This window comes from Sapajus apella, unplaced genomic scaffold, assembly GCF_009761245.1.
Source record: "Sapajus apella isolate SASKATOON/1434 unplaced genomic scaffold, GSC_monkey_1.0 scaffold53, whole genome shotgun sequence".
Taxonomy (NCBI): Eukaryota; Metazoa; Chordata; class Mammalia; order Primates; family Cebidae; genus Sapajus; species Sapajus apella.
In genome coordinates, this window is record NW_022436993.1 from 1,737,607 (window position 1) to 1,754,032 (window position 16,426).

A 16,426-nucleotide genomic window follows, 5' to 3' on the forward strand; every position below is an offset into this window, starting at 1 on the left:
AGAGCCATTATCATGGGAATGATATATAACTTACAAAATGTGGCCTGTAATATTCTTAAAAGACTACACTTGATTGCTCAAATATCAAAATAATCACATAAATAAAATTCCTACTTGTTTTAAGTTTATATTTTAAAAACGTGTAATGTTGTTTAATCTGATAAGAAGTACAATTAATATTGGTCTATTGCATATACATCATTTCAGAAAGGTGATGTTTTCTCTTAGTAGTATACAAAGGTAATGTAACTGAAGTCATAGTTTGCAATGAATGCATTCTTAGTAAATGAATGTAATTCTTAGCAAAACTCTGACCTTTATGAAGCCTAATTAGTTTTTTCCCTTCAACGGATTTTTCCTTAAAATAAACTTTCCAGCCAGGCACAGTGGCTCATGCCTATAATCCTAGCACTTTGGGAGACCAAGGCAGGCAAATTGAGGTCAGGAGTTCAATACCAAGCTGGGCAACACAGTGAAACCCCCGTCTCTACTAAAATACAAAAAAAATTAGCCAGGTGTGGCGGCATGCACTTGTAATCCCAGCTACTCGGGAGGCTGAGGCAGGAGAATTGCTTGAACCCAGGAGGTGGAGGTTGCAGTGAGCTGAGATCGCACCACTGTACTGCAGCCTGAGCAACAGAGCGAGACTCCATCTCCAAAATAACAAGCAAAAAAATTTTCCATTCTCTTTTAGAAAATTAAAATTTTAAGTATGTTCTATGCTGTTTTTTGGTACAGAATCATCAACATATACAGAAAGAAAGTGATACTGTTCTATGTCATGTGAAAATTCTGATAAAGCATGTAAAAATAAATATGCTACCTATATATTATGAATAATATTTCTTCATGTAAACACAAAGATTTCAGAAGATATGCTCAAAAAACGATAAATATAAGTTACAGCTAGTTTTCAAGCTTAGTTTCTTTGACTCACAACTTTGAATTATAAACAAAAAATACATAGTTCTTTAATTGTAATTTTGATTTCAGACGTTAGTACCAATTTTTTAAACATGACTAATTATATTTATACACTTAATTACGAAATGTGTGGGAATATTTCTGACTATATTGCAAGTGTCCCATTTACAGCGTTCTTATTTAAATCTTTTTTATAATAGGTATTCTCTCACTAAACACCCAGAACATGGTCGGAAATAGTAGACTATATAGTGAGCATAATAGGTACTTTGTGGTGATGACAATATGATATCCAATGCCTTTAAAAATGTTAGGCATGAAGAAAAAAATTTTTGACTAACAGGTTTCCCAATATTTTGTAAGACTGTTTTCCATATAATTACATTATAGACAGGCCTTATAAAATGAATAATGTGACAACAGCATTAGTAGGTCCTATAAAAGTAATAACTCAATACCAAATAAAGGGAGAAGACTTTATTGAACTAATCTTATATTGCAATTCAGTAATAAACACAACGTAAAATATACATTTTTATATGACTTGGATTAAGGAACTACTAACGTAATGTAGTTCTTCTCCTAAATATTTACTTCCTATGTGTAGTAAATTGTATTATTTCTTTATACTGTATTTACACTTTCATAACATGTACATTTTGCTTAGATAAAAATGAAATACTCTTAACAAATTGCTTACCTTATGCTGAAGAAAACACTCTAGAAAGAAAATACTTCTTGCATAACAAATTTTAGTAGAGGTTATTTTTTTCCCCCTAACACTTAAAGGGTACCTGAAAGAAGTTGTTGCCTCTATTCCAGCCCTGGAGTGGCCTCCCACTACACAAATTCTCTTCCAGCCTTCATTGACCCTTGAAAATATATATATATATATATATATATTTTAGATGGAGTCTCACTTTGTTGCCCAGGCTGGAGTGCAGTGGTGCAATCTCAGCTCACTGCAACCTCCACCTTCTGGGTTCAAGCAATTCTCCTGCCTCAGCTTCCCGAGTAGATGGGACTAGGGCATGTGCCACCACACCCAGCTAAATTTTGTATTTTTTAGTAGAGGCAGGGTTTCACCACATTGGACAGGCTGGTCTTGAACTCCTAACCTCATGATCCGCCTGCCTCAGCCTCCCAAAGTGCTGGGATTACAGGTGTGAGCCACTGCGCCTGGCCAACCCTTGAATATTTTACCACATAAATGACAGTTGAGGGCGACTACCTTTGAGAAAAGGACACCAGGCCAGACATGAAGGCTCAAAGGGAAAAGGGGAAGACCCAAAACCCAGGAGGGAGTTGCTCCGGGAGGAACACCCGAAAACTGGCAAATATGTCTCTTATTTTATTCCTACTTTTCCATTAAATCACACATTTTCCTCATATTTCCCTTAATACAAATTTAGAATTATTGTCTCCAGTTAAATAACTTAACACAGTGCCTGATGCAGCCTATGGAAGGGAAAAGGAGAGAAAAATGTCTTGGTGGCATTAATAATTGTCCTATTGAGATAGACATGGTCCCATCAATGGTTTTTGAAATGTATAAAGCAATAGCTAAGGAGAAACTGAACACTGCTAGAGGAAATAAAAAAGCTTAATAAATTAGTAATCTCTTATGCTAATAATGCAGAATACAAAATTAAGAGCTACTAGGAGTAAAATAAACTATGTTTTATAAAATGCCCCTCCTTTCTCTGTGGCCTTTCTGTTTATTTCCAGGTGGGAACTATGTTTCAGATGGTGGGGGTAGCCTGAAGTCCAACATTACCCTGTCTCAAAAAAACAAAAATAAAAAAAGAATTATATGAGAAATCTGAAACCCAAAGCGAAAAAGACAACATAACTAACCTTGGTCAAGTATTTCTCCATGCTATTATTTGAAGTCCGTGGATTTGAGGTAGAGATCACTAAGTCTTCTCTTGGAATAAGTTTTCTGTTCACATCTAAACTATTATTAAGATTTCCAACACAAGGAGACTCCAGGACTGGCCTGGTAGTGAGAGTGGTGAATAAAGATCTGGTCTGCTGTTTTTCCACAAGAAGTTTGGTGTTGACCTCTGCTAGCCTCTCATTAGTTCTGTGAAGATTGCAGAAGACACATGCTTAGTATTTAACTTTTCCCTAAATGATTCCTAAGAGACTTGCATTTTTTAAAAAGTTATAAGAGTAAATGAAATTTCCCACTAAACAGTATTATAACACTGAAAATGTGTCAGAGCATGCCTACTATAAGCAACTGCAGTTTTTAGATTGTTCTAAAGAAGCACATATGTTTCTAGGGTAGTTTCCAACAAACAAGTAATTCAAGCAAAGTAGGGAAAGGAGGAAATGGCTATCAATGATGTACGGCTTCACAGATAACACCTGCTGCCTTCTGGAACAGGTCCACTGCTAAGATTCCTGAGGATGCCATTAGAAATACTTGTCTTTAAAGGGCAAATACGTGAGATGATGAATATGTTAATTTGCTTGACTATAATAACCATTTCACTATGTACAAATATATCAAAAATATCATGTACTCCTTAAGTACATACAATGAACAAAACTAAGAACAACAACAAAAAAAAAAAAAAACAGCTAACACTACTTGTATTTAGTAAACCAGTTTAGAGATTAAAAAAAAAAATTCCTCAAGACATGTTCAAGCATTTGCTTTCACCACCCTTTCCCTTTTACATTTATTTCACTCATTATCTGGAAAAACATTAGGCATCTGGCACCAAGAAATAATTCAGAGCAACAAATACTAGGGAAAAAGGAGACAGCTGAGTTGGCGATCAAAAAGAACTAAAGAGCCTCAAAGGTAGTTAGCTCCTAACATTGTTCCCAAGGCATCAGAGCCAGGGACTGCCCTCTGTTTTCCACACACTCCCTAAAGCTGACCAAGTTGTTATTTTTAACCACTTTATGAATTATACTTCCCTTCATCCCTATGTTAATCATTCCCTATTTCACTAGCATGCCTTCATGTAGTAGAAAAACTATACAGGCTAGTTTGTTTACGGAGCCCTCTAGTGATAACACCAGAGATCAAGGAAAGTTAATTTACGGAGTGCTAGAATGTGCAGAGTAGTAGTAATACTTGACCTTTCTGGTTTAAGTTGTAATTTTCAAAAAAAAAAGCTCAACTCATTAATAATTCTATTTATGGTAATGCTTACAAACAGTTTGATGACAATATCAATGTCTAACAAAGTTTCAAAAGCACAAAGCATAAAGACAGATCTAGTTAACTACATGAGAATACGAATGGAAAAGCCATATAAAATTTAAAAAACAGGGGAAAAACAAACTGTCCTGGACCTATATTTTAAAGGTAAGTTAATTTACTAGCATCACTTTCCAAAATTATATTACCTAGTTAGCTTTCATTTACCATTAATCTCATGAACCTGTCTCACTAAGAATTATGCTTTCAAGGCAAATTAGTGAGCTTAATTTATTTCCTATGATTCTATATTTTGACTTACTTGTTTAGTTTATTTGACAAGGATTTTCTAACTTTTAATTCTTCTAGATACAGTTGTTTATATTTTTCCAGTTCGGTTTTATTAAAATCTTCTTGAGAAGTTTTCATTTTGGAGAGTTCAGATTCCAGATCTTTAATTCTGAGTTCCATTTGACTTTTCATTGAAGCAAAATTATTCTCTCTTAACTGTTCCAAGTTTTCTTGAGATGCTGCTTGTGCCTAATAATAAATTAAAAACATATGTTTTAAAAATATATAACCTGAGTAAGACCAAGGCCACCTCCTCGGTATCTAAGGGCTGCTTTGTTTTTAAGCCAAACTACAAAAACAGATCTCTGTGTCAATACGCATTGGTCAAAGAGATAAGAGGACACTCCAGGACTCTAACTGAAAAGGGAACCCAAATACACCTTCCAAAGAAATGAAAAAGTGAGTTTCTACTAGAGAAGCATTTTGATCCTTGATGAAGTAATCAAAACAATAAAGGCTGACTGGCAATCCAGATGTCTAATGATGGGGGAAATAAAATGATAACTGGTAACATGAAAACCTAAGAAAGAAAACGAGTACAAATTTCTATATATTTTCTAATGAAAATTGTATAAAAATTATTTTTGTGTTAAAATACAATATTTGTGGGAAGACTTGAATATGCTTACAATTTTTGATGTGATAAAATTAAAGCAATCATCTGTATGGAACATACAGGACCTTAGGGCTTAGTAACTACATGTGTGTTAAGTAGAATATTGCATGTTCTAACTTAGGGATAAATGCTGTGCACATCAATACATATGTTGAGAAAAAAGGCCAAGATCTTGGATCTCTTACAGTAATTCTACCTGCTAGAGCACAAGGTTATGGAATCACCTGGAGTACAAGTAAAGGAATTTGGAATGTGATCCTGAGCCTTCCTGACTAGCTCTATGGCTTGGGCCCTGCTGTTTAACCTTTCCGTAGTTCTTCTCTTCATCTGTAAAATGAGAAATTATACTGGCTTATCACTAAGATTTCTCCCTATTCTCATTCCATGTCTCTAAGAGCTAACATGTAGGTTCATGCCTGTAATTTTTAGCACTTTGGGATCACTTGAAGCCAAGAATTCAAGACCAGCCTGGGCAACAAAGCAAGACTCTGTTTCTACTAAAAATAAGAATTAAAAAGTCAGCTAGGCATTATGACATGCTTCTGTAGTCCCAGCTATCCAGGAGGCTGAGTAATAAACATTTGTACTCATGAACTCTGATAATATAAAGAATAATGATATTAATTAAAACTTTCAAAAAGTGAACAACATAATTTAAGAACAATGGAAGAGTATGGTATAATTTCTAAATCACAATTTTTTCTTTTCCTGATGGTTTTGTTTTATGCCAACTGGTCTTAATAGCCAAATAATTCTCTAGTGAGAATCATTATCCTGAATGATTAATTTAGTTATAATAATGATGGGAATTGAAATATCTAAAGGGAGAAACAGATGCCATTTTCCTTCTAGAAATCTATAGAACAAATTGCTATAAGGGATGTAGAAGAAACACATACAGTGTATATGTCCAAAATACAATTTGCAGTGAATGAATGAAAGCACACTACATATAAACTAACCTGTAAAAAGAGATTGACTTCTTTTAATTTTTCTACTATTTCCTGTCTTGCTCTTTCTTCAATCTCCTGTTTATACTGTTTGACTTGACCATGTTCTACCATATTCCTTTCTATATGACTTCTGAGGTTGACCACTTCTTGTTCCAACTTCTCTTTATTCTTCTGTAGTTTTTCACACTTCTTCTGTATTGTTTTCATAGATAACAACTCCTGTTGAAGAACTTGATTCTTTGTATCCAGATGCAGACATTTTGAACCTGCAGTCTCCAGTTCTGCTGTAAGATCACCAATCTGAATGAAGATAAGAATACAGTGCGATAATGAAGGAAGTAGCCTGAGAACAGCATAACATAAAGCCAAGAACAAATTCTGAAATAAATTCAGTTGCCACAAAATGTCATTTGAACTATAAAATATTCTACCAATGTGGGCCCTTAAATTACTCAGAAAATAAAAAACAAAATTAAAGCCACCAGGAGTTACAAAAATATATTTCTTATTTTCATCATCTTTGCTACACTTGATCTTCAACTTACATTCTTCTATGATTGTTTCATGTCTTTCTTCCTTACATGGCTCTAAGATGTAGTAGAAAGTCTCTTACTGCTTCCCCCATAAAAATGCCCTAGAATTTCCAAAAAAGTTCTGGGGACATCCTATTATCTAGGCATCGTAAAAAAAAAAATGGCTCCCAGAATAAGACTTTTAAAATACGATTCTAATTAATAAATCTTGTAATACAGATTCTAATGCCATAAGCCTTTTTCTAAGCTGCAAATTTTTTATGCTAATTTGAGTTGCATTCTAAGGCGTAATAATTCTTGGGGTTAAGGCCACAGAATAAAGAACCTTGAAATAAATTCACGTACTTACAGCCAATTGATTTTAAATAAAGGTGCTAAGAACATATGTTGGGGAACGGACATCTTCTTTAATAAATAGTGCTAGTAAATTGGATATCCATATACAGAAGAATGAAACTAGACCCCTAACATCATATACTAAGGTCAACTCAAAATTCATTAAAGATGTAAAATACTAAGACCTTGAAGATGTAAATCTACTAGAAGAGAGGGAAAATGCTTCAGGACATTGGTCTAGGCAAAGATTTTATGGGTATTTTCAAACGCATAGGCAAGAAAACAAAAATAGACAAATGGGACAATATTAAACTAAAAAGCTGCACAGCAACAGAAATAATTAACAGAGTGAAGAGACAATCTTTTGCAAACTATTCATCTGACCAGGGACTAATATCCAGAATATACAAGGAACTCAACCCAACAGCAAAAAGAATAAATAATCCAATTCAAAAGTAGGCAAAAATCTGAAACAGACATTTCTCATAAGACATACCAATGGCCAAAAGTATATGGAAAAAATGTTCAACATCACTAATCATCATAGAAATGCAAATCAAAACCAGCAAGTGATACTATCTTATTCTAGTTAGAATGGCTACTATCAAAAGACAAAAAATAACAAATGCCAGCAAGGGTGCAGAGAACAGGGAACTCTTAGATATTGTTGGTGGGGATGTAAAGTAGTACAGCCATGATTTTAAAATATGTGAAGTTTTTCAAAAAGCTAAAAATATTACTGCCATATGATATAGCTATTCCACTACAGGGTATTTATCCAGGAGAAAGGAAATCAGGATACCAAAGGGATAGCTGCATTTCCATGTTTATTGCAGTACTATTCACAATAGCTAAGATATGGAATCAACCTAAATGTCCATCAATAGACAATGGATAAGAAAATGTGGTGTATAGAGATACATAAAGACGAAAACAACAGACACTGAGGACTCCAAAAGGAGGGAGGGAGAGAGGGGGGCCAGGGCTGAAGAACTTCCTGTTGGGTCTATGTTCAGAATCTGGGTGACAGGATCAACAGAAGTCCAAACCTTGGCATCATGCAGTATACTCTTGTAACAAACCTGCACATCTACCCTTTGAATGTAAAATGAAAATGGAAATTGTTTTTTAAAAAAAATAAAAAGGAAGGGAGGGAGGTTGTGGGGGCCAGGTACAGTGGCTCACTCCTGTAACTCCAGCACTTTGGAAGCCAAGGTGGGCGGATCACCTGAGGTCAGGAGTTCGAGACCAGCCTGGACAAAATGGTGAAATCCCATCTCTACTAAAAATACAAAAATTAGTCAGGCATAGTGGCCCACACCTGTAGTCCCACCTTCTCGGGTGGCTGAGGCAGGGGAATTGCTTGAACACAGGAGGCAGAGGTTACAGTGAGCTGAGACTGCGCCACTGCACTCCAGCATGGATGACAAGAGCAAAACTCTGTCTCAGAAAAAAAAAAAATTGTGTTGTATACATAGGATGGAATACTATTCAGCCATTACAAAAAAAGAATGAAATCATGTCAGTAACATTATGTTAAATAAAATAGGTCAGCCACAGGAAGACAAACATCTCAGGTTCTCACTCATATGCAAGTGCTAAAATGAAAACCAAGTTCATGGAAGTAGACAGTAGAATCATGGGTATTAGAGGCTGGGAAAAGCAGGAGGAAGGAGAGGCGGACAAAGGGGTGGGGAAGGGAGGAGGTGTTGGGTTGATGGCTACCAAATTAGAGCTAGCTAGGAGGAATGTGTTCTGGTGTTCTACAGCACCACAAGGTGAATAAAGTTAACTATAATTTATTATTGTGTATTTTCAAAAGCTAAAAAGAGAGGATTTTGAATGTTCACAAGACAAAGAAATGATAAATGTTTGAGATGATGGATATGCTAATTAGCTTACATTGTATACATCTACTGAAATATCATTCTGTAGCCATAAATATGTATAATTTTGTGTCAACTAAAAATAAAAGGAAAAATATTCATCCCATGATAAAATAGAACATGGGCCAACCTCAGTGACTCATTTCTCATGAATAGAATGTGGTACAGGTAACAGCACGTGACTTTGGCATTAGGTTAGAAGAGATTCTCTATCTCAGACTCTTTGCCCTTGGAACCCAGCCCTGATCTTGTGAGGAAGCTCAGGACTTGGACACATTAGTACACAAAGCAGAAGACTCCAGTCCCCCAGGCTCTGAGCCAGGGAACCTGAGGGGAACAGAGACAAGCTGTCCTGGCCGAGATTTTCCCAAAACACAGGTTCCTGAACAGAATAAAGGTTGTTGTTTTAAGCCAGTAAATTTTGGGTACTTTGTTAGGAAGCAATAAGCAGAAAAAATGTATTTTACAAAAAGAGACAATAAGAAACATAACTAATATCAAAGGAATTAGTCTCATTTAAAGTAGAACCTAATAAATGTAGAGATTAATTTATTAATGGCAAACAATGACAAGCAGATAACCAGGAGAAAGTGTAAGAGCTATTGAGAAAGTTTTTTCTAAAGTTCCCTCCAATTAGAAATTTTTATAACTAAACAAGCGTACCTCCAGAATTTTCCCTAAAGAAATAACACTAAGAAGCAAGGAGACAAAAATATAACAGCTGAAAAACAACTAGAAATATTTATTTTAATAACCAAAATCAGGAGTCCTGTCTGATTTCAATTAACTGAAATTCTAAAAAAAAAAAAAAAAAAAAAGCAGCTTTGAGTATTTTTTTAAATACAAAGAAAATTTTATTTGTATATCAAAGACTCTAAGAAATGATGATATAAGGTTAAAAAAGTTGATGTCAAGAAACAAATAGGTTTGAAGTTACAGATGATAAACACTTCTGTTTCATTGAACCTTCCCCTGATTACATTAGAGTACATCCCTGGCATGCTCACAATGGAATCTTAAGCATGATGGGTCCAGGTGATACAGTTGTAATTCCTTTCTTAGTCCTCGTTCTCTCTTTCTTTTTTCTTTTTCTTCTTTCTCTCTGGACTAGGAATTGTTGTGCTGGTACATGTTCTTCCTCACAAAGTGGTTCTTCCTTAATGTTTTTCTTTTTACCCTTCTTCTTCTTCACAGATGTTTCTTCTTCTACCACTTTTTCTTCTTCCCCCTCTTCTTCAACTTTAATTTTGGCTTCCTTTGCTTTCTTTTCAGTAATATCATCCTCTTTATCTACCTGTTCTATTTTGCATTTTTTAGAACCGGTTGGAAGTGTGGAGTCACTAGAAGGATCATAAGTCTTCACTTTTGTGTTCACATTTTTCTGTTTTTGCTAACACCTTTCCTGTTCCACTTATTTTTCTTATCCCTCTATCTTCCAAAGTTCTTAACCTGGCCTCTAATTTGGCTCTGTTCTCAACTCCCATCGCAGAACTGGAATCCTCACCAAAAGCATCATAATGGATAGCCACAACAGTTTTGGCTGCAAGCATTCAAGAAGTCTTTCCTTTGTGCTTGGGACTTGTCTGGCCTACAAGTGAAGCAAGATAAATGACACCATACTTAGGGATATCCCATCTAGGTTTGAGGGCTCTGAAATGTGCCTTTTCTGCTCCAAGAATTTGAATTATAGAAGTTGCAAGAGTAGCCAAATTCAAAGGAGAACCAATAATGCTATGAACTTAACCACGAGACATATTTTTTAAAGTGCAACCAATACATACTGCCATCACTGCTACAAGTTTAGCTATATCTATGAAAATAGGTAAAGAAAATGAAATCATCTGATCTTATAACTTCAGGCACTTGAATGAAGTCTTCGATTAATGATGCAGGTAAACGATTCATACCAGACCTGGTGCTGTGGCTCATGCCTATAATCCCAGCACTTTGCAAGGCTGAGGTGGGCGGATCACTTGAGGTCAGGAGTTTGAGACCAGCCTGGCCAACACGGCAAAACCTCATCTCAACTAAAAATACAAAAATTAGCCAGGCATGGTGGCAGGTGCCTGTAACCCCAGCAACTTGGGAAGCTGAGGCAGGAGAACTGCTTGAACCCAGGAGGCAGAGATTGCAGTGAGCTGAGATCCTGCCACAGCACTCCAGCCAGTGCAAAAGAGTAAAAATCCATCTCAAAAAAAAAAAAAAAAAGTTATGCCATTTTAAACATGCTGTTAGCATTTTTAATTATAGCTTATCATCCTTATAATATTGCCATACATGTATACGTTTTATTATAAATCAGTTGCTGAAAATATTTTTGAAAGTCAAATATATTACAATTGCACACTGAATAGTGAAACTAAGATAATCAATCAAGGGTATATATCCTCTACAGTGATTTCTTAAAACTGTATTCAAATCTATGTCTAATGAGTTTATTATTATGAGAATGTTAACTGTTTTATCCTCTTATATTCATCTGATTATTCTAATTAACCCTAACAAACTCCTCACAATCTAGTGTTCAATCTTCATTTTCCTTTCCTCAATGAGGAAGTACAGAGAACATTACAAAATCATTTCTAATCTTCTTAGTAGTAAAATAAATGCAGTACCCTTTGAATGTTAATAAGTTAAATACAATTTCTCCTTTACCTTACTTTAAGCCAATCTGTATAAAGACCATCTCATCTTTATGTTGGACCACAATGCTTCTCCATATGTTACAAACTGGTTCTGAAATTTTGAAACTCAAATGACTAATGTGGCTATTACTTATCTCTCATTAATTACCTAAACATAGCCAGGTGTAGTGGCTCACGCCTGTAATCCCAGCACTTTGGGAGGCCGAGGCGGCTGATCACGAGGTCAGGAATTCCAGACCATCCTGGCTAACACGGTGAAACCCTGTCTCTAGCAAAAATACAAAAAATTAGCCAGGTGTGGTGGCAGGTGCCTGGAATCCCACCTACTGGGAGGCTGAGGCAGGAGAACTGCTTGACCCTGGGAGACAGAGGTTGCAGTGAGCCGAGATCATGCCACTGCACTCCAGCCTGGCGACAGAGGGAGACTGTCTCAAAAAAAAAAAATTACCTAAACACTACATGATTTTTAAGTGCTGCACTTATGAAAACTCTTCTTTGAATGGGTTGAACTATTGATTCCATGAACCATGTACCAAGCTGTACAGTACAGCTGTGCATTTCTGTTTAAGCAAACAAAGGGAAACACCAGAAACTGCAGTTTCCAAGAATGTAGGATCTGTGCCAAGAAAAGATCAGACTCAATGTTATACCTTGAAAATCCCAGGTACCAGATCATAAGAGGATTTAACTGTAAACTGAAAGATGATCGATTAGCTCAATTTCCAATGGGGAAAGCTGACAACGCCAACTTTATCTCTCCTTCCTAGACAGTAAACATTTAAGATGATGAATTCGTAGAATTCATAGATGATTCTATGAATTATAATGAGTTAATAAAACATAATGTAGTAAATAATAGACTATGTCAGCAGATTCTGTGATCAGGATTTGATGCAAATGGGACTGGAGAGAGAGGCAGTGGGTGAGACTAAAGGTTTGAAAGAAGAAAAGGAATGAACTCTAGCTTTGTAAGCCTCACTTTCCATCATGTAATAGGGTCTGCAAGGCATGAGCCACAGGCTCCTTCAAGAAGCAAAAAGCTGTAGGGATTCAGTCAAGATGGTGAGAGAAATTGTAAAATTATAGGAAGTAGTCACAAACCTTGAAAGGCCAGGGGGGTTGCACAGCCTCAGTAAAAGGTTTGGCTGAAGGAAGCCTAATCCTCTTTACCTTGAATTAACAGCAGAAAAACACATAATAAGGGAATGTGGGAGAGTTTATCTAAATGACATGTTTACTCATTTGGTCCTAAAACTAAACTTCGATCACTTGCAGGCAGGATGGCTCTCTCTGGGGGAGGGGGACCAGGTTAATTACCCTCTAGTGGTGTTGACTCAAAGCCTTGTCATTTAATGTGTGCTGAATAAATGGCCGGTGAGGCCAGCTAGTCAGGGCCACCATGGCTGCTACAACTCTTTTGGTCAGCGGTCTGGCTCCCTAGTCCGTTCTTTCACTGAATATCTGTGTCTGGGTACAATATTCATCCATTGTGCAGCTGGGGTCTGCAGGATGGACCCCAGCAAAAAGTGAAGTTAAGACACTGCAGTACACTGAGTATTATTACATAAATAATATACATAATATGCAAGAAGACTGAAAAAGAGTTCTCATTAAACTTGGTTTCGTAGTGGCATAAGAATAACATAGATCAACATATTAGAATTGAGAATCCAAGCCGGGAGCAGTGGCTCAGGCCTGTAATCCCAGCACTTTGGGAGGCCAAGGCAGGCAGATCACAAGGTCAGGCGTTCGAGATCAGCCTGTCCAATATGGTGAAACCCTGTCTCTGCTTAAAAAAATATAAAAATTAGCCAAGTGTGGTGGCGCGTGCCTGTAGTCCCAGCTATTCAGGAGGCTGAGGCAGGAGAATTGCTTGAACCTGGGAAGTGGAGGTTGCAGTGAGCCAAGATCGCGACACTGCACTCCAGCCTGGGCGACAAAGTGAAAAAAAATTAAAATTAGAATTGAGAATCCAAAAATAAACCCACACATTCAGGGTTGACTAATTTTCAAAAGGGTAACAAAACAATTAAATGGCAAAAGAACTACCTTTCCAACAAATGGTGCCGGGACAACTGAATACCCGTAAGTAAAGAATAAAGTTGCACTCCCACCAAATACCATACATAAAAACTATAAATTTAGCTCAAATATTTAGCTCAAAATAAAACAGCTAGAGGTAAGAGCTAAAACTATAAAACTCACAGCAGAAAACACAGGTATAAATCTTGTGACTACACTTAGCAGTGGTTTCTTAGATCACAAGAAAAAACAAATTAAATGGAACTCATCAAAACGTTGAAACTGCTATGGTTTGAAAAGACACTATGTAGAAGGTGAAAAGGCAAGCCACCAAGAGGGAGAAAATATTTGAAAAGCACACATTTGACATAGGATTTACATCTAGGAAACAAAAAAGCCTTACAATTCAAAAATGAAAAGATACCAAGCTAAAAAATGGGCAAAGGATTTGAACAGACATTTCTACAAGAATATACACATGGCTAATAAGCACATAAAAGATAATTTGCATTAGAGAAAGGCAAATCAAACCACTTCACACCAGTAGGATGGTATCTTTTTCCAATCAAAAAGGTAGAAAATAATTGTTAACAAGGATGTGGAAAAATCAGAACCTTCATATGCTGATGGAAATGTAAAATGATGCGGCCACTTTGGAAAACAGACTGGCAGCTCCTTAAAAGTTACACATAGACAGCACTATTCACAATAGCAAAGATAGGAAATCAACCTAAATGTCTATCAATGAATGACTGGATAAAGATAATGTGGTATATACCTACAATGGAAAACTATTGCCCATAAAAAAGAATAAAATCATGTCTTTTGTAGCAACATGGGGGGAACTGGAGGCCATTATCTTAAGTAAAACAACTCAAAAACACAAAGCCAAATACCACATGTTCTCACTTATAAGTGAGTGCTAAATAATGTGCACATATGAACTTAGAGTTTGGAATAATAGTCATTGGAGACTTGGAAGGGTGGGAGGAGAATGAGAAATTACTTAATGGGTACAATGTATACTATTTGGGTAATGGTGACACTACAAGCCCAGACTTCATTCACCACTGCCCAATACAGCCATGTAACAAAAGAACAGTTGTGCCCCCTACATTTATACAAGTTTTTTAAAATATTAAGCATAGAATTACCATATGACCACGTCTAATTCCAATTACCAATTCCACTAGTAAGCATAAACCCAAGAGAAATGAAAATATATGCAAAAACTTGCACATAACAGTTCACAGCAGTGTTACCAGTAACAGCCAAAAAGTGGCAACAACCTAAAAGTGCATTAACTGATGAGTGGGTAAATAAAATGATTTATCCATACAATGGAATATTACTCAGCAATAAGAAGAAATGAAGTACTGATACATGCTACAACACAGATGGACGTTGTTATGCTAAGGGAAAGAAGTCAGTCCCAAAAGACCACACATTGTGATTGTCCAGAGTAGGCAAATCTATAGAAATAAAGAGGTTGAACCGGGAAGGGGAAACAGGTAGGCAATAACTAAAGGGTTTCTTTTTAGCATGATGACAATGTCCTAAAATTGACTGTGGTGATCACTGTATAACTCTGAATATACTAAAAGCCACTGAATTGTGTACTTTAAATGAGTGAATTGCATCATATGTTAATTATATCTCAATAAAGCTGTTACCAAAAAAATTGATCTAGTACTAGTGACTTGGGGTCATGTAATGGTGTATTGCTTGTTTTTAGATAATTGGCCAGGGTTCAAGACATAAGAGAATCAGCAGCATGCCTCTTTTATATAAAAATGATATATTACAAAGCTATCTTTTTTATGGCTGCATGGTATTCTACGGTGCATATGTACCACATTTTCTTTACCCAGTCTACTAATGATAGACGTTTAGGTCAATTCCATGTATTTGCTATTGTGAATAGTGCTGCAATGAACATATGTGTGTTTGTATCCTTATGATAGAATGATTTCTATCCTTTGGGTATATAACCAGAAATGGGATCACTAGGTTGAATGGTAGCTCTGTTTTTAGGTCTTAGGAATTGCCACAATGTTTTTTCCACAATGGTTGAACTAATTTATACTCCAATCAACAGTGTATAAGTGTTCCTTTTACTCTGCAACCTCACCAACATCTGTTATTTTTTTACTTTTTAATAATAGCCATTCTGGCTGGTGTGAGATGACATCTCATTGTGGTTTTGATTTGCATTTCTCTAATGATCAATAATGATGACCTTTTTTTCATGTTTGTTGGGCAGCATGTATGTCTTCTTTTGAGAAGTGTCTATTCATGTATTTTGCCCACTTTTTAGTGGGGTTGTTTTTTGCTTGTAAATTTGTTTAAGTTCCTTATAGATGCCAGATATTAGACCTCTGTCAGATGCATGGTTTGCAAAAAATTTTCTCCCATTCTGTAGGTTGTCTGTTTACTCTATTGATACTTCCTTTTGCGCTGTAGAAGCTCTTTGATTTAATTAGATTTCACTTGTCAATTTTTGCTTTTGTTACAATTGCTTTTGGTGTCTTGGCCATGAAATCTTTGCCTATTCCTATGTCCAGAGCTAGGAGCCATTATCCTTAGTAACCTAACACAGGAACAGAAAACCAAATACTTCAAGTTCTCACTACTAAGTGGGAGCTAAATGATGAGAACACATGGACACATGGAGGGGAACTACACTCACTGGGGCCTATTAGAGGATGGAGGGTGAGAGAAGGGAGAAGAATCAGGAAAAATAACTAATGGGCACTATGCTTAATACCCGGGTGACAAAATAATCTGTAAAACAAACCCCCATGACACAAGTTTAACTATAGAACAAACGTGCCCATCTACCCCTGAACTTAAAAGTTTAAAAAAAAAAAAAAAAAAGCTCTTTTTATTAGTATCAAGTCCCTCAAAAAGTTTAAAAAAAAAAAATCTTTATTTAGCTGTTAAAAGCATTGAGAGGTCTATATTTCCCAAAATTAAGTCATTTTTTTTGGTTCCAAAACT

The 16,426-nt window shown here is 36.1% G+C and overlaps 1 protein-coding gene across 14 annotated transcripts in view; it reads right to left on the reverse strand.

Moving 5' to 3' along the window:
• Positions 1–16,426, reverse strand: part of ANKRD26 (ankyrin repeat domain 26) — a 93,455-nt gene that overhangs the window by 2,801 nt on the left and 74,228 nt on the right. For 10 of the 14 annotated variants that reach the window (XM_032243804.1, XM_032243803.1, XM_032243806.1 and 7 more), the window contains 3 exons: positions 6,014–6,304; positions 4,407–4,624; positions 2,782–3,010 (listed from right to left, as the gene is read on the reverse strand). In XM_032243804.1, coding sequence (XP_032099695.1) covers positions 2,782–3,010; positions 4,407–4,624; positions 6,014–6,304 — 738 coding nt within the window. Of the gene's footprint in view, positions 1–2,061; positions 2,707–2,781; positions 3,011–4,406; positions 4,625–6,013; positions 6,305–11,838; positions 12,575–16,426 lie in introns of those variants that run through there. The other 4 variants (XM_032243807.1, XM_032243808.1, XM_032243813.1 and 1 more) reach the window with 4 other exon arrangements.